Consider the following 23,805-nt stretch of genomic DNA (forward strand, 5'->3'; position numbering starts at 1 on the left):
TTAAATGCAAATAAGGATAACATAACTAGTACAGATTAAAAATAAAACAGATATACATACAAACCAACCACATTGAATAATTATAATAGTTTGACATCATTTCACTGCCATAGTTCCATCTTGTAGAATCCTGGGATTCGTAGTTTGCTGTGATACAAGAGCTTTCTGACAGAGAAGGGGAAATCTCTCACAAACCTACAAATAATTCTGTAACACTGAACCATGGCAGCTAATGTGGTGCCCAACTAGTCTCTCAAAAATATCCAGCCATGTTAACTACTATATGAAATGATTCTAAGAATGGGAGGTGGGGTTCTCATCTCCCAGCCTATCTGAGACAAACTGAGAATACTCCAAAACAGCCAGTCCCACCATGGTGGGGATGATGGGAGCTGTAGTCCAATATGTCTGGAGAGTGCCTGGTTGAAGAAGGCTGTTCACAGCTTTGCCATTTTCTGCATGGAAGCTTCTAATGTCAAGGCCTTCAAAATAAATTGTGAGACATCCTTAAGGGTTATGGGACAGTAATGGGAATCTGGGAAAGATCTGAGGATTTATTCCCTGCCAACCTATGCTTTCCCCCTCAAAGCAGAGCCCTAAGTCATGCCAACATGTGGGAAGAAGTTCTCCAAGTTGGCATCTCATAACAAAGTCAAGAAGAGACAGGTAGACATTTCTTCCTCTTTCAAGACACCCAGGGAAACTCTGTTATGTTCACATATCTATCTCTATGCAACCTTCTCATCTTCAAGGGAAGGATATCCCAACCACCTAATATTAGCTGTTTCTACTTTTAAATTTTTTAATTACCTTTATTAACTCGAGTTTTTAAAAATGAATTTATAATATGGCAGGAGGCCCACCAGGGCAGAAAAACACATCAAGTAAATAAAGTCCAACAAGACCCCGGCTACTACAGAGCCCATATCTGTGGTTTTACTTATTCATGCTTGGGGGGTGGGATTGTCTTTCTATGACAGGCTTGGGCAAACTTTGGATCTCTAGGTGCTTTGGACTTCAACTCCCAGAAATCCCAGCCAGCTTACTGGCTGTTTAGTAATTGTGGGAGTTGAAGTCCAAAACACCTGGAGGGCCAAAGTTTGCCCAAGCCTTCTCTAGGAATTTGATAGGTCCTCCAGGCAATTCTATGTATACGTTACGTTGAAGATACACAGAGTTGCCTTGAAGGGTCTAGGAAACTTCTAGAAAAGGTATGTATTTAGGAATCTTTAGATCCTCCAAATGTGTGTGCCGAGATTGGGAGTAAATAACTCAATGGAGTTCAGTCGTAGGCATTATTTCACCTAATTTCAGTCTGGTTAGGATGTATGTCTCACAGATATGAGGTCTTAGTGTATTTTCGGGATTGTTTCAGAAATTACAATGGCCAGCTTTCAATATGCTTTCTGGGGATTAGGCAATGGTTTTACTCTGCACATTTCAACAGCAGATAAAAACTAGCCTCAATTCCACAACAACATAAATACAGCCAGCGCAATTCAATCTATAATCGGTAATAGGGAAAATTATTTTGAGCAAAAAGACCCCAGTCTTTAGATATAAGACTGGGCAAGGTTTTGGATAAAACGCTAAAGACTTTCCTGTATTGATAAATATTCTTTTTTAGTTACTTTATCATTTTGAGTCAATAAAATTGGGAACATTAATCCTAAGAATTTATGTTGTTTTTTGGCAAAGTATACTGCAGTGAGAAAAATAAAAAACTGATTTTTTAAAAGCTAGATAGCCTGCTAAGTACTTTTTAAACCATATTAGTTGAAAGCTTCTTTATTGAATGTGTTGCTGAGTTTTTAGGAAGTCATAATGAGGCAAGATTCAAGAGCAACTTTTAAGGAACTGATTATGCCATAATCCAGTCATTTGCTTGTGTGCAGGAATACCAAGAATAAACAATCAAGCCAAGGCCAGGATAACATTATGCAGACAGGTATCTCTTGAAAATTCAAGGTTTTATCACAGCAACAACCTTGTACCGTGATAGGGAATTGTAACCTGTACATTGCCTTATGGAGGCTCCTGTGCAAACAAGAGGTAACATATGCAATCATGAGGGCTAAGGTAAGTGAACTGACCCAGTATTATCATGATCCCCCTGTGCAAATGTCATTTTCCAAAAATACATTCACAGATTTCAGTGAAATCCCAAAAGACAGGCCCTATATGACTGGATCTGATTCTTGGTTTTTTGTTTATCGCAGATTATCTGGCAGTGCGGACTCCAATAACTCAGTTTAAAGCAGAAAATCTGGGATCAGATGTTGGGATATAGGGCCTGTCTAGAAGGGCCATGAGAGAGGTGAATACTATCACCTGTGCTTTGTCTTACATGGGTAATTAAACTGATAAGGCTTTGTTGTGGGTTAAACCCTCTTGCTGTTAAAAGCCAAGAATAAGAGCTCCACTAGGTGCAGCTTTCTTTGAGAGCCAGTGTGGTCGCTGTGAGTTTGAAATGAGTTGAAGGCACAATGGTTTTCCATCCTTGATGCTTCAAGAAAGGTCATTACAACAAATTGTTTTAATTTAGCTGTCAAATTATGCCACTGCTTTTGTAGTCACTTCATTATTTTGCTGGTTTTGAATGCTTTACGGACTGTAGTCTGATATACACATCCTTGATTGCTTTTATGGAAATGTAATATACAAATGTAAAGTAATAAATAAATAAACAGTCAGGCTCATACTTTCCCTGTCATGTCTAGTTTTCATCGATTGGACTGCTTTCAAGGCAGTTACTACAGAAAGGCGGCCCTTTTTGCAGAGCTGACAGGGACCCTAGCTTTAATCTCCAATCACTGTCTGGAGATAAGAGCTAGGATTCCCAGACCAGCTGCAGCTGAAAGACAGATGCTTCTGAAGTGTCGAGCTGTGAGACAAATGTTCGGGAAGAGGCTTTGGGAAGTAAAAGTTAAGGCCTTGTAAAGGAGTGATCAAACTGGATGAAGATCCTCTTGCAGACTATGCTCAGGTCAAGGTTAATCATAAACAAGGATTTGCAATTCCACTTCAAAGTACAGTTTTGCATCCTGAACTGTTATGTTTGTGCAAAATAAAAAAAAATTAATTTGACACAAGAGGTTTACAGCAAGAATGGAATACAGAATTGGAATATCTATCTCTGATTAATCAATGGCCATTGACTTTAACATCTATAACTAGGGTGATTCTAGTGTTCCAACTATGTTTTATTCTGCAGAAATTTCTCTTCTGGGTATATTGATCACCACAACATCTATTCAAGAAAGCACTTTTTAAATCAGTATATTGTTGGAGATGTTAATATTACGAATGCTTCCTTAATGCATATGTTTTGGAGTTGTCCCACTGTGGCTACATTTTGGGAGGAGGCAATCACACATATATTTGGTTTTGGAAAGTTTGTTGATATTCAAAGATGTGCATGTTATTTTGACTTATTTATTTCTTGAAAAATAAAAAAAGTCAATCAGAAGTGGATTTTTCATACCCCGTAACTGCTTACTGGAAATTTTTCCTCCACTTGAGATCCAACGCATAGAACATTTGAAAGACTGATCTTGCAACATTTACAATAATTTTCTATAGACTAAATTTAGAAATAGAGTTATATTTGGACATCTGATCAGCTTATAAATACATATAAGACTAAAGTGGTTATTTTCCCTCTTGTGTTTTTATTTTCCTAGTTTTGTTTACTGGAACATCATGATATGTAAATGAGTTACCTTCTGCATAATTTTTTAAAAGTTGGACAAATATGTAATAAACAAACAACATGGTAGCAACCTTGGAGTATGGGGACAATAGTAAATTGTAGATATAAAAATGTGACAGTTTATGTGGTATAGTGATTACAGCATTTTTAAAGCTACAGTCTCTCAGCCTCAGATGAAGGCAATGACAATCCTCCTCTGAACAAATCTTGCCAAGAAAACCACGTGACTTATGGTTGCCATAAGTTGGAAATAACTTGAAGGCACATAGAAACTATAAATATACATACAACTCTCTTTCTCAGACACACACATACACAAAGTATACTCCAAATATCTGACACGAAACAATCAGGGCCAGCTAACACCTCCAGGCAGCAATCAAACTGCAAGGCTGTTCAATGCTAATCAAGGTGACCAACTGAAACATCCACACCTACTTCCAACAGACAAGAGTTCTTTCTCCCACCTTGGACATTCCACAGATATATACACCTGACTTGCCTAGTTTCTAACAGATCTCACCACTTCTGAGGATGCCTGCCATAGATGTGGGAAAACATCAGGAGAGAATGCTTCTAGAACATGGCCATACAGCCCGAAAAACTGACAGCAACCCATCTGAAGGGTTGCCTCACAGAATATACTTTCTCCACAAGTAAAAGAAAATACATATAAGTGTATTTTTCCTTTTGTGTACAAAAAATATATGTAAGCGTATGATAGTTTTCTACAGCGAATCCTGCAGAATGCAAGTCTTGTCTGGGTTGGTCCTTAAATAGCAGTGCATGAAAGGTATCATTACACAAAATGATTCATGTAAATGAAAATGTTCAAAGGCTTGCAATATCATAATCACAAAGCAAGGGTGCTGGAAAGAATTAACCGATTCAAATGCTTCATAAAATTTAATTATGCCTCATTTATTGATTCTATTTAATAGCAATAACTTTAATGTTGTCTGTCTTTGTGGAAGACACGTATATAATCCCTTAAAAGAATATTTGTACTGAGACAAATCAGACAACCAAACAGAACTGTCAGAACCTAAATCATTACAACAACGTGCAAATAATTTAAAGCAGCAAGCAATTATTTAATATTATAGGAAGTAAAACAAATTACCTTGGCTAACTGCATGCAAGGAGGGTGTGAAAATAGCACATTTAACAGTGCAATCCTATGCTTCCCTACTGCAAAGTAATACTAATTACCATTATGTTCAATGGGACTTAACTCTCATGTTAATGGCTATAATGGGAATTAAGTTTAAACTACAAATACAGACTTTACAAAATACAGTATTGATAACGTATTTCTTTACTAAAGAATTATGTCCATTAAATATGAGATAAGCGCGCTTCATACAACTTTTGATAGTTGTGTTATTCTTTTTTTCTAGATTAAAAACTGGGAGCACACTTTATTCTGTATGAGCATTTATTTTCAGAGTGCCAAAAAGTTTGACCTGCTGTGTTTCTGCAGCAGTCATTTTTCTGAATGTGCCTTCTAAACAGAAGGGGGCACGCCTGCAGTAGCGGCTCATGTGGAGATACGACATAAAACCTTTTCTGCAGTAGCTGATTCTAACAAATGCTCCAGTCGTACCCAATGCAGAGGTACCTCTCCCCTGTGGAAGTCAATCAGAAAGTGACAAAATGAAATACTGAATCAAGCAGAGACAAATCAGATAGATACCTGTCTGTCAAAGTACATATAGTCAGCTCATGCAAGATGTAGACGAACACGTTGTTGTTAGTCACGACTAGGGTAGACCTACTGGACCAACTGGGTTTACGTATATGTATTCAACAGTTAATACAATGGTTTTAACTCTAGTTTGGCTAATCAATAGGATTCTGACCCTGGATTAATTTAAATATCTGTGAAACAGTTGCAGCGTTCTTGCAGTTAATGTGTGCAAAACTTTGGGAACAATGACCACATACCATCAGCAATCCATTTCCACAAATGTTGTATCCACAGATGTATCTATTTATGGCTTGAGAGTATTTCCCTCCCACTAAAAAAGCCCTCACAAACAAACGTTGATTTTGCCAGGATATCCATGGATTTTGATATCTAAAGGGGATCCTGGAATCAGACCATAACAAATACCATTGGCCAACTGTATATTGCTTCAAAAAAAGTTTGTAAGAACCCTAGCACGTTAAACTCAGCATAGGATTCCAGGAGGCAAAACTGATCAAGTTTTCAGAAATCCTAACAATATTCAGTTGAATAAATCAAATTGTTTTCCATATGAATTTCAGATATTTTTGGATTTTGTAATTTGCATATGTACATAATGAGATATCTCCAAGATAGGACCCAAGTCTAAACATGAAAATCCTTTATGGTTCATATATGTCTTACAGCTTATACCATCTCAGCTTTAATAATAATCTCTAGACAAACTTTTAAAGAGTTTTCAAAGAACTTAGTATGTTGTAAAAGTGTGGATTGTATTATGTGATGTCTATTCATGCTGTTATATTAATTTTATTTATTCTGTTTCTGATTTGTTATATGTTGTTTGGTTTCTGGCAGTGAATGTTTGCCAATGTGTTTTTACTGTAAGCTGCCCTGAGTCACCTTGGGGAGATAGGGCAGGCCAAAAATAAATTATTATTATTATTATTATTATTATTATTATTATTATTACACACATAGCTTGAAGATAATTTATATACTATTTAAAAATAATGTGTTTAAAACATAGTCTGCGTACATTGGCTCACTGGAAAGCAAAGGTATCTTAGCCACTTATGTGGACAATTCTGGAGTATTTTGTTTTTGGAATTTCAGATAAAGAATAATTAACTGTATTTCTTAAACAGTCTAAAGAAATAAACCAAACAACACCCAGATGGCATGAAATACTGTATATAAGCTGTTCTAAGTATTGCTAAATGAGATACAAATAAAACAGGTAAATACTAACACAAAGAAGATAAGCTTTTCATATGTCTAAATATCGCAAATATGTTTCCCAAGCAACTGAATATAAACAGGTGTTTTCATTTTAAGAACATCACTTTGCTATGGCAAAACCCTATGCTAACATATCCCTAGTTAAGACTGAAAATACATGTTCATTGATTTTTCCGTTTAGATTTAAGGAAGATGGAGAAAAGTCTGAGAATCCATAATATCGTTTCTACTCTGCTGCTGAGCAAAGGAATTAGGTATACACATCCATTCATCCACAAACTCATACACACGTATCTATTTTCTCCACTGATTTAAGCAACTGATCACAGCTACACATATATTTACTGATATTTTTTATTTATCAACATTCTGAATGAGTGTTTTTGCTCATGTTTGAGAGTCATATCCAGTCACAGTAGGTTGTTCACTGAAGGTGGTGAATCTTCAATCCAGACCTTAAAGGAGTTCTCCAAGGTGCTGAACCATTTTCTTAAATGGGAAAACTTTCAAAACAAATGGGTTCACTATTTCACTTCCACGAGAATCATCACCTTTTTGGTATTTTTATCAGTATATCAAAAAGCTTTACATCCATGTTTTATCTAAGCCAGTATGGATTATAAGAAATGCAAGGGACTAAATCTGAGATTTCTCTATAAAAAGCAAGATCTTCAATACTGAATGATAGCTCCTTTCAGGAGTAACCAAATTGTTTTAAACGAATGCTTGCTCACAAATTATCTACTCTAAATAGGCTGAAGTAAAGTGTTTGTAATCTATACAAATGGAGACCTATGCATTTTTACCAGTTTGGGAAGTACAAGTACAGTTCATGATATAAGGAAATGCCATCCCTGTTCCTTTGCCCCATGTTTCCTCAGTTGGGGATGAAGCAATTGATGCACTGCTAGATAGAGAGTCAGAAAAGAATACAGTCTTGCCTGCATCCTAAAGCCAGGATCATGAGTACTATATGGCTTCGGATTAGAAATGCCATAGAAACTACCGACACCCCCCCCCTCTGGCCCCCCAGGTCAATGCAATTCCTGGCTGCCCATGATTTGGTTATTAGAATAGTAAGAATCATTAACACTAAACATACATTATTAATTTTACATGTACAAGTATATTAAAAAACAAAGTGTAATCCCAAGGCCGAGGGATTTCACATATTTTGTTATTCACAATTCACAAATATTTTTTTCAATAGCATATGAATTTGCCTTCCAGCTGAAGATGTTTTGCTATTGAAAAATATTCACACATTAAATATTCAGATTGGTGTTTCGTTATCAGACAGACAAGGGTGCCACTGTTTTAGTTTTTTCTATACCACCTTCAAACAAAAGCAAAAAAAAAAAAGAGTCTAGATTGCAAATAATCACCACACCAGTGTGGGTAGCAGCAGCAGCCTAGGCATTCACCAAAGCTGGGAAAACAATCAAAATGAATAACTTCAAAGGAGTTTAAACATGTTTATTGTATATCTTGTACGGTAATAATGCATTCGAATATGAACTGCATCAATTCAGGGTAGCAACAGATCTTTTTCAAAAAGCTGTTGCTCACTGCGGTGAATACACAACTTGTATAAAAAATTATTTTCCTACAATGAAGTTTATACCAGCAAATACATTCTGAAATGCTACCTAAAGTGTGTGTGTGTGTGTGTGTGTGTAGGGGGGGGGGGCTCTCAAATACAAATCTACAGTCTTGACAGTCAGTGGAAGCTTTTTTCTGAATGGAGAAAAAACACTTTTATTGCTAGTTCTCCTTGTCATCATTTTGGCTTTCATCATGGAAACCTGGTATTTCATCATTCATTGAGGGAAACTTTAATGATCAAGTTTGGGTGGTTGAGGTTATGTTTGTCTCTGAGTTCTCATCACACTCCCACTGGACAACTCCAAGATAGTAAATAATTAGCCCATCTGGGATAATAAACTCACACATTATTTAGTGGTGATGACCCAAGCTACATCAACTTCGGGTAGCAGAGGATTATGTAAGATTGAGGGAGACACCCTTTGCCAATCAAGCTTCCTTTGGGTAAAGAGGCATTGAAACATCTGGAACCTTCATGGGTATAAGAGATTTCTGGCCCTTGCTCTTAGGGGCTGTTGGTCTGTTCCTTTAAAATCTCTTGTGGGATACTGGACATTGGCAGGAGGAAGGTTGGTAGGGGATATTTCCTCTTCCCTACCAATGGAAAAACCTGAGAATAGAAGGTAAGGCCCACCCTCTACTTGGATACCAGTCAGCAAGCCAATGCCTTAAAAAACAGCTTCCTAAGATCAACAGGAACACCTTAGGAACATCTCAGCAAGCTCGCAGGAACACCTCAGCAAGCAAGAGTCCAAAAGTGGCAGATTAAAACCCAGAACCTAAATCAGTGGCAGATACCAGATGAGAAACCTCCTCCTGGGCACACAGAAGACTGGGCAACTTGGAAGGCACTGAACAGGCTGCACTCTGGCACTATGAAATGCAGGGCCAACCTTAAGAAATGGTGCTACAAAGTAGAGTCCACAACATGCAAATGTGGAGAAGAGAAAACCACAAACCACTTACTACAATGCAGTCTGAGCCCTGTCACATGAACAATGGAGGATTTCCTTACAGTCACACCAGAGTGACCTGCTACTGCTCAAAGGAAATTTGGAATGCCAAGATTTTAACTTTGTTTGTGGTTTTTAATACATTATAACTGTATTCTCAATTTGTTTCTGACACGATAAATAAATCCTTCATTTTGTTTAAATCATTGAAGAACCATCCCTGAAGGCTGTCCATCTGGCTGAATAAATGAATGTCTGAGGTCACAAGATCCTGGCTACAAGGTGGAATGTGGTACAATTTACCATTTTATCTCTGCAAGAACCTTGCCAGAGAAGTCTGGGACCATACATTATCACGGTGTAACAGTACTGGATTGCATCCAGATGTTTCTGTGGTCTTTTTAATGGATACAACGTAGAGTGATGTAATGTAGCAGTCACTGTTCATCACTGTAGTCTCATATACGAGGAAATCAAGTAAAATTGCCAGTTGTCATCCCAAAAGATATTCACTATAATCTTCTGGCTTTTCAATTTCTGGCTATTGAACTTCTTTGGTCTAGGGGAGGTGGAGTGCAGCTATTCACTGACTGATTCTTGGCCTCTGGGTTGCAGAGATATGCCCATGTTTTATTACCATGATAATATTCCCCCAAAAGGGTGTCCTTGTGGGCTTAAAACACGGTCAACAGATCCGAACAGACATGCAGTCTCTTCTCTTTCAAATTATCTGTTAATTGATAAACAACTCACTTGTCACAATTTCCTGTATCCAGAGTTGTATGTAATTTGCTCAACAGCACTGTGACTATAGCCAAGTTCCTCAACAATCCACTGAGAAAAAGATGCTGGGGACGTGTGGTGTGGTAGGGACAGGGAGCTCCTTTGTGACAAACCCTCTTTTTTGCCCAAGGGCTTAAGGTAGAGGAAAAGCTGTCATTGTTCCTGTTGGAAACTTCCTCTTTGCGCTGCTTCTTTACATATATTTTTAGGTGGCTCCAAGAATCTAACTGGTAGGACATGCCAATTCCATCTATGTCAGAGAAGCTTTCTTGCAGATGCAAGCGACTGAAACACAGACTTCCTATATAAAGAACATCAACACAGAACTACAGTCCCTTCAGAAGAAGAAGACAATTGCATTATATGAATGCTTGCTTCCAAGTTGTTTTTGAGAGCAAATTGTTTTCTCTAAACCATTTTAATCCAATATATATATATTTAGAATCTATGCCATTAGTGGCCAACATACTTTTTCTGGTGTGGGAAGTGCAATTACAGTTCATAATATGATGTTTTCTTGGCAATTCTTCTGAGGGTGAGAAAGGGTGACTTGCCCAATGTCACCCCATCAGCTTTTATGGCTGAGTGGGGATTATAGGCCTGGTCTTCAAGACTCCTTGTAGAACATTGAAAACACTGCACCTTGTTGGCTCTTATCTATACCTTTCTCTTATTGCATAGTCAGGCACAGCAGCTACCTGCGCACGATCACAGAAAAAGCCATACCTCTACATAATTCCAGATACTTGACAAGATTGCAATAATTCAGTTTCCCTGGCTTGTGTGCCATATAATTTCTCTAGTTTCCTCTGGGTTCTGACACCAAATGGGTCCTCTTTACTCAATGATGGGGGCCTGAAAAATTTGGCAACAGTAAAAGGTTTCTGAAGGCCAAGTGTTTACACAAATCTGTTAATAACAACATGCAGTGTTTACAGAGGACTCTGCAGAAAATGCATCAGCTGTACTCCACAAAAAGAAAATCAGCTTGTTTAACTAGCCTTGCAAATTATGATTTATTATCAGTTTTTTTTTACTTTATACCTATTTTTACATCTATATATCTGGGGTCACATAAAAATTTCTTGGTAGAAATAGGTCACAAGTGGAAAAAATTAAGAAGTCCTGATATAGGAGATTGAGGCCATATTATTATTATTTTTTATAATGGTAATATGAAAAGTCACAGATATTAACTTGTTGGGAGTTGTTGTTGCTCTTTCAATGATAAACATTGCTAATGCTATATTCCTCCCCTTTTAAAACGAACAAGTTACAAAAGCTCTCGAATCTCCCATCCCATGTAGTCAGACACCTGCTCCCTAATCCGTTCATACTGCTAATTAGGATTTTCAATTAAGTTAAAAACCAATATCAAGTATTACAGAGAGATAAAAAGGCATAAAGTTGATATATATTGCTCATTATCCTCGCAGCTGTAGCTTCATATATGGTAAAAGGTACATTATGGTATGCAGAAGAGCAATTTGTAATATGTGGGTTTCTCCCAACAACTGCATTCTCAATTAACGATAACATCAAAATACCATCTTCTGCCAGAAGGCTGGTGAGGGAGCCCTTTCCCCCCTTCTTCCTTGCAACAAGCAACCGTCTCGTTGCATTTGTGCCAGGAATTCAATTAGTGATAAGGAATCATTCCAGCATCCGGTTACACCGTTATGACTAATCATAACATTTGTTTCCAGAGAAAGGAAATGGAGCAATGTTCTCCCTGAAGGTTTTCTCCACAGAAGGGCAACATATCCAAGAGAATAATGGCACCCACAGCCTCTTCCCTTTTTCTGCACCTAAGCAAGATACAGTAACTGATCTGAGAAAGCAATTCATGTCTTGCGCCTGATTCATTGGCATGTGGAACTTCTGTTATGTTTTCATTTGTGAGCAAAGAAAAGGCACTGAAAGTCAAAAGAACTGATTGATTTCAGGTGGTACAAACTTAGTTCAAACATCTGATAAAGTGATATGTCATAGGATGGGGCAGCCACAGAGCTCGGAAAAAAACTACTTTAGAAGGTTACAATACCTTGAACCCCCAGCCAGTGGCCTTGCTAATTTAGATATTCAAAAAGTTGTAGTAAAAATAAAAAATAATTTTTCAAGGCCTGGGAGGTTGTTCTAGCCTCCTGACATGATACCCATTATTTGGCCTGTTTTGTTTGCTGGTCTGATGACAGCCAAAGAAGGGAAGCCTTCTGTTTCTTCCAGTACTAAGTAACCCAGATCCCTGTATGGAGCTCAATAAGTTCCTTTGAGAGTGTGGCCTGGTGGGGATGGTGCCCAAGTGGAAAAGAGCATGGCCTCCAGTAGGGCATGCAGGTATCTCTGAAGGCGTCTCAGGCAGCAAAAGACCTCTCCCGCAACATATTTGTTAGCCAACTATTCTAAATATAGGAAAGGTAGTACTCAAGAGTTAGGAACATCCACCTTACAAGCAACTCGTAGATACAAACATGGCAGAGGAGGCCAGCTAGGGAGTGGTGGAGCTAGGTGTTCCTCCCCAGCCAAGATGCAAGAGGCTGGTGAAGGAAGTGGCCAACGGGCTCCTTTGCTCCTTGCCTCCAGCCGTGGCTGGGAAGACTTGGCTTCCAGACAGCCTCCCCTGCCCCTTGCCCCAGTGTTGGCTGAGGAGCAATGGAGGGAGTTTGCTGATGGGCTCTTTTGTATTCCTCCCCAGCCTGTTGCCAGCCTACCTTGCCCCTCGCCAGGGTCTTGGCTGAGAAGGAATGCGAGGGAGAGAGTCTGTCAGCAAGCTCCCTTCCTTCCTCCTCAGTACAACCGACTCAAGTTTTATTTTAAAAATGTGCCCACTCTGACTTGCAAACAAATACATCTAAAGAACACACAGAACTTTGTTCATAAGCTGGGGACTGCCTGTATATAAACACAAAAACTTAAGCATTTGGAAAATTTATTGTTATGGTCTACAGCTGTCCAAAAACTTAATCCAGTGTGGGCCCTGAGTGTTGTTTTCTAAATGTAAGACCTAAATACCCTAAAGTCACCAGTTTGATCTTGGAAGTTAGACAGGGTCAGCCCTGGTTCGTAGTTGGAGGGGGGGGGGAGCATCAATGAATATTAGGTGCTATAGGCTATATTTCAGAGGAAATTACTGGCAAAATAAGTTCCAAATACAATATTTCTACCCTACCTTTCTCAACCCTGGAGGTGACCAAGGCAACTTTACACATAGGCAACTATCAAAACAGTGTTGACAGGCATCTTGAAGGCACATATACACGGTTTTCCCGAAGACTAAAAATGGTGGACAAAAAACCTCTTGATGTCCAGCTCTTAACACAATAGAAAATACCTAGAGATTTTAAAAGCCAAAACATGTTTGAAATGTGTTTGACAGAAACAAACGGCCTCTTTCCTGGACAATTGCACCTGATATTTCCTATTGAGTGCTCACCTCTTTTTGCTGACATAATAGGAGCCCTTTCTTTTTATCTTCATTTTCTGCCTTAGCTTTGTCAGACCCAAGATCTCTGAAGTGTACTTTAAAACCCATCTGATAATGGCAGGTCTGAACTGACCAGGCAATTACCACAAAAAATGTGGCTGGCCAATGTTTAGAGCTATCAGAATATTTACAGAAATGGCTGAACAGAAAGCTCACCTGCCAACTTGAGCCTCTCTCGTAGAGCTCTTACAGCTGATATTAACCAACAAACTATCTGCCATATCCATTTTCTAGAGGCAAGACTGGGTCACATTCAGAAAGTAATATAGACCTCAGTTAAGGGAAAATCAGTACCCACCTTTTATAGTTGCTACTTCTCACAAGAACCTTATCTTTCACCAAAAAAATTAAAATAGCTGCTACAAGGATGAATACAGAATGGGACCAGTATTTTGAGAAAGAAAAAAAATCTTCAGGATTCTGTAAAATACCAAATGTACAAGGAATTCTAGCTCTATGCAAATATTGACATCCCATATAAAATATCAATTCACTGAATTGCACTGTCCTTAAGAGTAGCTACTGCTTGTATTACCTCACTCCCTCATCAGTGAATCCAGGTTCAGCAGCAAGAGGTAGATTTGCTTCTGCTTTTCCCCAGCCTTTGAGGAATTCATGTGTTCAGTTCAAGAGATAACCATGATAATTACAGGTAAGCGCGATGTCACAGGCCCCATCTACACTGCCATATAATGCAGTCTGCAAAATGGAGAGATAGCCACTGGTCTGTAGTTACCCTTCATATCACTGATTGTTAGCAAGACGCCTAGACAACATGAGAACCACAAACTGAGTTGGTGAAATATTATACCCTATCAATTGCCTGGAAACTATCCTGTTTTTGCATCCGTACAATAGGACACAATTCCAGGAAAACCACAACTACACAACAATGAGAGCTCAGAGCAAGACTGTGTAAGCAAAGTAGGTTTGGTTCTCTTTAGTTCCACTAAATTGTATGGGGAGATATTAAACCAGCTGCAACATGAACCTAAGAATTTATTTGCTTGATTAGACTAAGGTCCAGCTATTCCAGCTTCCGCCTTACAAATTCTGCCTGCCAGACAATTCTGGTAAGCTTGCAAGAAAGATATGTACATATCTGAATATATAATGATATTTATCTCTCATAGAAACTCCAAGACTTGCAAATAGGTTCTAATCTAGTGACTGCAGGTAAGAATAGGGAATGTGGGTATGCTCAAGTCTCAGAACCTTTCTCAAGCATACAAAGAAGCAGGGGTGCCATTTGCAGGAAGCATGAAGGCCATGAGTGACTAAGCTTGGCTTAAATACAGGGCTCTTGACAGCAAGAAGAATCCTATGTCCTCTCTTCTTGACACTGTACTCAAGCTCTCACTCTTAACCAGGTTCAGCCATAGTTCCTAAGGTTCAAACACCCAGTAACAGCTACTATCATAGACATCAACATATGTAAGACTTGTCTATCCATTCACCTAGCTGTAGGCTTCCTTGGGTCAAATGGTAGTCTAGCAAAGCTGCATATCATATTGAATTTCCACCAATGCCCTAAGCCATGCTGTCTTGTGTTTCCTGGGTGCTGTGAGACACACCACACAGCTTCTCATGTATACCCACAATTTTCAGGTTAACACAGATATCCTTGAACCACTTTCCTTCCAACAACTGACTTTAGAAACCTTACACTGGACAACTTCAGAAAATAAAGCCTGACTGCTCATTGGAGGGAAAGATATTAGAGGCAAAGATGAAATATTTTGGCCATATCATGAGAAGACAGGAAAGTTTAGAGAAGACAATGACGCTGGGGAAAATGGAAGGAAATAGGAAGAGGGGCCGACTAAGGGCAAGATGGATGGTATCCTTGAAGTGACTGGCTTGACTCTGAAGGAGCTGGGGGTGGTGATGGCCAACAGAGAGCTCTGGCGTGGGCTGCTCCATGAGGTCACAAAGAGTTGGAAGTGACTGAACGAATAAACCAACACCAACTGGACAACGCACAAATTCCAGTGCCTAAAATGTGGTTACAGCTGCTCCATGGTTCTGAGCTGACCTTGATCATTTCCACAATCTGGTGTTCAGAGTAACATAGTGAAAAGGCAAAACGTTTCAATCACAATTGTTGATGCTAGAAGCCATTAAAATAATTTTTCCACATTCCAAAAATATTTCTAAGATCCCTCCTGAGATTGAAAAACAAAACAACACCCAGAGTTGCCAAGACTAGTTCTGGAGGGCCTTACCTGCTAAGGCTGGAAGGCTGACCTTGTTCCACTCCCACGGCTGGTCGTATTCATCCGCAGGCCTGTCGTCGTCCTGTGGCAACTTGCTCTCTCGCAAGCGCTGACTCACTATACTTTCTGAATCCGACTCTACACCATTGCCTTCAGGCTCGTAAGGCGTGTCATACAGCTGAATGTCTTTCTGCTGGGGCTTCACACTATCTTGCCTCTGGAATTCTGTCAGAAGAGAAACATAAAAAGGTTGATTGGTTCACTTAGAGCAACCTACCAAGAACAGAGTTGGGTGGGGAGTACTATATTTAAAGTGGGATAAACATGAACATCAAAACAGCAACAGCAATAATAGTGTGGAAACCATAAGCTGAGGAAAGTTTTCAAATGCCGCTTCCCTCACTAGCAGGGAAAAAAGAGACAAAAATAGATCAATAGCTTAAATGATATTGTAGTAGAATAACTGCAACATTACCTGCCCCTTGCCACACTTACTGACAAAATGGTGAACAACCCAACTAAATGCCAATTAATGAATTGTTCTTGTGTGTTTTCAAGCCATTTCCAAGTTACAGTAACACTAAGGAAAACCTAGCATGAGGCTTTCTTAGTAAGATTTGCTCAGAGGAAGTTTACTTTAGCCCAGTGATGGTGAACCTTTTAGATACAGGGTGCCCAAACTTTGAGCGGGAGGGTTGGGTTGGGCATCTGGGGGAGGGGGGCAGGGCAAGTGGCAGGTGAGCGAGCAAGGGGGCAAGTGGGCAAGGGCAGAGCAGACGACTCTTGTGCCAGGAGAGAGGGTGCTGCGTGCCCCTTCTGGTATGTGTGCCATACAACAACAACTACTACTACTACTACTACTACTACTACTACTTTTTATACCCTGCGACCATCTCTCCAAGGGGACTCGGGGCAGCTTACATGGGGACAAGACCAAAATCACAGGTAAAAATAACAGCATTAAAAACAACCAAATAAAAACACAACATAATCACATCAGCAATAACATTAAAAAATATCATGGCTTGCTCTAGCCATTTTCGGGGGGGGGGGGGTGCAGAAGAGCTGGCGTTGTCCATGGACACTTCCAAGGTCATGTGGCCAGCATGACTGAATAGAGTGCTGTTACCTTCCCACCAGAGCAGTACCTATTGATCTGCTCACATTTGAATGTTTTCGAACTGTTAGGTTGGCAGAAGCTGGATCTAGCAATGGGATCTCACCCCATTCTGCGGATTAGCACCACTGACCTTCCAGTCAGCAAGTTCTGCAGATCAGCAGTTTAACCTGCTACTCCAACAAGGCCTCCAGAGGTGAGATGCTAAATTGTGTTTTTCCAAGCACACCCAATGGATTTACATGGTTGAGCAGGGACTCAAATCCTGCTCTTTAGGTTATAATCCACATGGTCTCTGAAGAGTACAGTATCTAATTTTTGTTAACACAAAAACCTTATCACCAAACCAAACCCATTACACATATATGAAAAATAGTGTACGTTTGTGTGAAAGAGAGAATGTAAGAGAAGAGAAATGTTAAAGTTAACAATGTTGCTGGTATTATTATTAGCAATGCATGAGTAGCATTACTTTACATTAAAATAATAAAAATGATCCAATCCTCTCAAATTACAATTATGTAAAGCAGGGGTCCTCAAACTAAGGCCCGGGGGCCAGATACGGCCCTCCAAGGTCATTTACTTGGCCCTCGCTAAGGGTCAACGTAAGTCTGAAACTACCTGAAAGCACACAACAACAATCCTATCTCATCAGCCAAAAGCAGTCCCACACTTCCCATTGAAATACTAATAAGCTTATATTTATTAAAATTGTTCTTTGTTTTAACTATTGTATTGTTTTTAAGTGTTTTTTGCACTACAAATAAGATATGTGCAGTGTGCTTAGGGATTCATTCATGTTTTTTCAAATTATAATCCAGCTCTCCAACAGTTTGAGGGACTGTGACCTGGCCCTCTGTTTAAAAAGTTTGTGGACCCCTGATGTAAAGGATTGAACTAACCCGAAACGCTGATTAGTCCAACTAAAACAACTGAGACAATGGCTTTTGAAAATAGTTTAAAACTACATGTAACATATTAACTTGTAATTAATTTTGTTGAATGGTGGAAAAACCGAAAGTAGTACTCCAGATTTCTAAGGTCTTGAATCAAATTGTCAGATGTTTCAATGATTTCAGGTCTATTCCATCAAATTGCATCAAACTGTGAGTTGTTTTGGTGATTTCAGGGATGTTGCTTTTGAAATCCCTAACATGTAAGATTTGCCAACAACCTGTTTTCAACTCATCCATTTTTTAACAGGTTATCGATGAATTCATACAAGAAAATAACCTTGGCACTTGAGGTGACAGAAAATAAAGAAAATAACCTTAGCACTCAAGGCGACAGGTTGTTATTTGCCTGCCTTTCAGTGAGAAATGGCTTAGCTTGCTGAGGAAAGATCTGCTTGAGAGGAATGTGCTTCGAAAGACAACAGCACCCTCTTTGAGTCTTCTCCTAAGTAGACATCAGTCTGGAGAAGTGTCTCCTGAGCTTTCTTACTTGATGAGGACCAAATGCTGAATCCTAATTAATGCAAATACCACCTAAACTTCTATGTTCATGGTTTGTATCCAATCCATATCTTAACCATGGTATGTCCACGTAAGTGAGAAGTTTAATTACTATCAAAGATACACAGAAGCCCTAAACTAAAGCATACTGCAGGCATTAAACCACGGCCTAAATCAGGGGTGGTGATCATACTGTGCAGACCTCCAAATGTTGTGGAGACCCAAATTTTTAGCATCCCTAGACAGCACAACCAGAGGTAAGGAATGCTGGAATTGTACCCTCACAACATATGCAAGATTCCCATCCTTGGTCTAGTAGAATAAATACGGAAAAGCATCTTAACCTGTGCTACGTCTCGGGTTTATTCAATAATAGTAAAGAAAAAGGTTTCCCTGAAAGCAAAATCGAAACACCCTTCTCCTTTCATAAGCTGCGCTGTAAGCGCAGCGCTAACATGATGGACTTTGACAGCTCAGCCTAGACCAGAATACCAAAGTATCCACCATACTTAAGAAGAAGAACTGGGACACTTTTCCTTATAAAAGCTGTAATTGCTATTACCGCTCTAAGCTTTCAAATGCACCTTAAACTGACCAAGAATCATAACATGTGTTAGCTCTACTTACTTGGGAGTTGGGCTTTGGGGATTACCAGGCCACAGGGAGTATTCATCCAGAGAGGCAAGAGCAATCAAGGGAGTGTTTGAACAAAAAGCTTCCCTTAGACTATTTGAAGCTCTCTTTGAAGATTACATTATAATGCCCTGGATTTGAGATTTTTAATATTATTCTTTGAGCTCTTAATTCTGATGAAGAAAATGCTTTTGTGTGTGTACAGAATCATGCTTATTATGGTAATCTAAGTTCAGAAATTCAAATTTCTCAAATGTCAAATAAAACCTGATTAACAGGGAAGGGTCACTAAATGGCAAACAGAAAACCCATACCAGCATCTTAATCACATTTAGGCTATGATTCTATGCTCAATTACCTGGGGAAAACAGATTCACTGAACTCAATAGAATTTACATCTGAGTGGAAATATCTAGGATTCTAGTGTTCATACCCATGCATACACAGAATCACAACTATCCACAGCTTGAAAATATTCCAACCCCTCAACCAATCAATCAACAGTTTGATTTTGCCATTTTAAATAAGGGGCACCATTTTATTTTGCCACTGTATGAAATGACCTTGAGTATCCATAGATTTTGTTATCCAGAATGTATCCTGGAACCAACCCCCTGTGGATACCAAGGGCCCATCTTATTGCCATCCTTTCTTCAAAGAAGACCATAGGAACATTCACAGGGGATTCCTGACTTATCAGGCCAAAAGGGGACAACCACTTGCTCAAGGGCAGCCAAAATTACATGAATGAATAGAAGATGAACCAGCACTCCCTCTTGTTTGTGGAACAGGCCTGCAAATTCTTAATAGTCAAATATTGGAAGCCTAGGGGCAAAACAAAATCTGGCACTACTACTGAATGCTCAGTTGGTGGCACTAACTAGTAAAACCTCTTGCCAGGTTGCTAGTGATAATTCTGTGATAACTACACAGGCAAGCAAATGTTCAGCTCAAGAGTACTGCATTTCTTCAATTCACACACACACACACAAATCTCTAAAAGTATGAGTCTTGGATTCGTGGGTGCTTTATTACAGTGTTTCATCGCTATTTCACAGTTCACTTTTTGCAGACTCGCTGTTTCACAGTTTTTCTTCCTTGCTAATCACCAGGCCGAGTCCTGGTTTTGTTACCGGGACATGGCCCGGTGAGTAGCGAGCGAGCAAGGGAGGGCAGGTAAGCAAACGAGGGAGAGCTGCAGGGGCAGCAGTGGCTGAAGAAGCAGGAGCCTGGTTCCCTCTTCCAGGCTCCTGCTTCTGCCGCTGCCTTCCATCGGTCGCTCACTCACCAGTCCCTACTTCATGGATTTTCACTTTTCGTGGGTGGTCCTGGAACGTAACACCCGTGATAAGTGAGGAAATACTGTATATATAAAAATAAAGGTTTTCTTCTGTTAATGGTACTGAAATTAGTGTGCATCTTAGAAACAATGGCATCTTAGAATAGAAGAAAAACACTATGTGGAAAGTGTTCTCAGCTCACTTGTTTTAAGATATCTTTAAGGAAATAAAGTCTTCCACCTCCACCCAGGTTTCCATATATTCTTCATCCATGGATTCAACCATCACCTACTTGAAAATAAGTTTCTAAATTCAAAGGGCAAACCTTGATTTTCTCATTATATAGAAGACACACAGTTTTGCTATGCCAATGTATGTAATGTTTTTTGAGCATCCACAGATTTTGGTAGCTACAAAGCGCCAGGAAAACAAACCATGGTAGATACCAAAGGCCCACTATACATGATGCAAGAGAGAGCCTTGGAAAAGACATGCTCCCCTTTCCCATCTTTTGGGGAATGATTTGGCTGTGGATTCAAGCATTGGCAGCATATTGGACTAGACCAGTGGTTCTCAACCTTCCTAATGCTGAGATCCCTTAATACAGTTCCTCATGTTATGGTGACCCCCAACCATCAAATTATTTTCGTTGCTACTTCACAACCATACTTTTGCTACTATTTGTAATGTAAATATTTGATATGCAGGATATATTTTCATTCACTGTACCAAATTTGGCACAAATACCGGATACACCCAAATTTGAATACTGCTGGGGTTGAGGTTAGGGTTAGGGTTGATTTTGTCATTTGGGAGTTGTAGTTGCTGAGCCGAGATTTATAGTTCACCTATAATCAAAGAGCATTCCGAACAATGATGGAATCAAACTAATCTTGGCACACAGAACTCCCATGAACAACAGAAAATACTGGGAGGGTTTGGTGGGCATTGACCTTGAGTTTGAGAGTTGTAATTCACCTATATCCGGAGAGCACTGTGGACTCAAACAATGATGGATCTGGGTCGAACTTGGCACGAATACTCAATATGCCCAAATGTGAACACTGGTGGAGTTTGTCGAAAATAGACCTTGACATTTGGGAGTTGTAGTTGCTGGGATTTATAGTTCACCTGTAATCAAAGAGCCACTTGAACCTCACCAATGATAGAATTTGGCCAAACTTCTCAAACAGAACCCACATGACCAACAGAAAATACTGTGTTTTGTGAGGGTCTTTGGCAACCTCTCTAACACCCCCTCCAGGGGTCCCGACTCCCAGGTTGAGAAACACTGTCTACCGTCTATGTGGTAACTCCTAGGTCTACAATCCTATGATCCCATGATTCTCTGAAATGGTTGCCACTGGGGCGCAAGTGTCCCTTTCAGCATATATCCAGTTCATAAACATTTCTGATATTTTGCAAGAAAAACCCCTCTTTCTGAACTAAAGACCAGCTCTGCAAAGCTGTGGGCACAAAGAACCTGCAATTTCTGGGATGATAATACAGGCAAGTAAGCATTCGTCTCAGGGGTGAGCATGTGGGAAACTTTACACGCCTCAGTGATGTGGGGTAATTAAATACAGACATACATTAACCAGCCAACTAATCAACTGTGCCAGGACAAATCTGGCCTGATTCAACCCTGTGACAGATTCCAAAGAGTACTGACCCCAATAGATCAGGATAAGTAAGACAAATGGATTTGCACATTTTGCCCACAGATTCAAAGTTGGGGCCACGTTTCTACTTGCTTCTTTATTGTGACCGTTCAGCCACTTTCTGTTTTGTTTGTTTTTAAAATTCCTTGTTAACTGAGCTTTTGTTTAACCTGAACTGACAACGCAGATAGCATGCTGGAAATTAGGCTTCTGTGCAACCAGTTTCAGAGCAGCCAGCCAATGAAATCAATTCTTGGCTTAAGCACAACTGACTGCTCTTTGTGCCAAAGTTGGGTGTTTTTCAGTTTGAGAATGGTGAACATAGATTGTATCTTATGGAGTACATAAAAAGAAAACTATAAACAGTCAGAGTTCTGGTCTGAACATTAGAATATATAATTGTTATATAAGTTATTAGCAAGGTGCCCAACATTATGAAGAATAATGTAACCCTGTGAGAAATGCACTACTTGAAATGAGTGCTGGCTATTTGCAGGCCTTTCCAGTGCCACAAACACACGTAAACCGAATTTAGTTCTTGGTATTAAGGCCGGGTGAACTGGTATCACTGATCTGTCCCCACTGCACTCTTGCCTAGAGAGGATATATTCAACTGGATGTGAATAAATGAAATCAGTGATACTAGATCATACCGTAATTGGGATGAGTAGCAGATTTGAGCTCTCCACCCCTCAGTATTCCTCTACTATCTTTGGTTGAGATGCACCAATATCACAAAAGTTCCTCTATGATACTAATCAAGGCAAAAGTTCCTTTATGATACTAATTTTCTGCCATTATTTTCATAGAATCATAGAATCACATCGTTGGAAGAGATCTCATGGGCAATCCAGTCCAACCTCCTGTCAAGAAGCAGGAAAATCACCTTCAAAGCAACCCTGACAGATGGCCATCCAGCCTCTGTTTAAAAGCCTCCAAAGAAGGAGCCTCCACCACATTCTGGGGCAGAGAGTTCCACTGCTGAACAGCTGTCACTGTTAGGAAGTTTTTCCTAATGTTCAGGTGGAATCTCCTTTCCTGTAGTTTGAAGCCATTGTTCTGCATCCTAGTCTCCAGGACACCAGAAAATAAGTTTGTTCCCTCTATGACTTCCTCTCACATAGTTATTTATACATGGTCCTTATCATGTCTCCTCTCAGCCTTCTCTTCTGCAGGCTAAACACACTCAGCTCTTTAAGCCACTCTATCTGTGCCAAGTTTGGTCCAGAGTCATCATTGTTGGAGTCCACAGTGCACTTTGGATGTAGGTGAACTACAACTCCCAATCTCAAAATCAATGACCACCAAACCCTTCCAGTATTTTCTCTTGGTCATGGGAATTCTGTGTGCCAAGCTTAGTTTAGTTCCATCGCTGGTAGAGTTCAGAATGCTCTGATTGTAGGTAAACTATAAATCCCAGCAACTACAACTCCCAAATGATTAAATTAATCCCCGCCCCAAGCCCACCAGTATTCAGATTTGGACATATTGGGTATTTGTGCCAAATTTGGTCCTGTGAATGAAAATACATTGTGCATATCAGATATTTATATTGCAATTCATAACAGTAGCAGAATTACAGTTCTGAGGTAGCAATGAAAATAATTTTATGTTTGGGGGTCACCACAACATCAGGAACCATATTAAGGGGTCACGGCACTAACCACTGTTCTAACCTTTCATTTAAATCATTAATAAAGATGTTGAACGGGACGGGACAGGATGGCACTCCTCTCGTCACTTCTTTCCAGGATGAAGCATTGGTGAGCACCTTTTGGGTTTGTTCACTTGACCAATTACAGATCCACCTAACCACAGGTTTGCCTAGTCCACATTTGACTAGTTTGCCAGAAGGTCATGGGGGACCTTGTTGAAGGCCTTACTGAAATCCAGATATACTATATCCACAGTGTTTCCTGCATCTACCCCACTTGTAACTCTTTTGTTTAGAATGTTCAAAACCTAATTCAGTTCC

The 23,805-nt window shown here is 39.6% G+C and overlaps 1 protein-coding gene across 1 annotated transcript in view; it reads right to left on the reverse strand.

The window, feature by feature from the left end:
• The window catches only part of SHB (SH2 domain containing adaptor protein B), a 164,952-nt gene that overhangs the window by 57,391 nt on the left and 83,756 nt on the right, over positions 1-23,805 (reverse strand). The window contains exon 3 of the mRNA XM_060763765.2: positions 15,695-15,910. Within this exon, the coding sequence (XP_060619748.2) occupies positions 15,695-15,910 (216 nt within the window). The remainder of the gene's footprint in view (positions 1-15,694; positions 15,911-23,805) is intronic.

This window comes from Anolis sagrei, chromosome 2 (assembly GCF_037176765.1).
Source record: "Anolis sagrei isolate rAnoSag1 chromosome 2, rAnoSag1.mat, whole genome shotgun sequence".
Lineage (NCBI taxonomy): Eukaryota > Metazoa > Chordata > Lepidosauria > Squamata > Dactyloidae > Anolis > Anolis sagrei.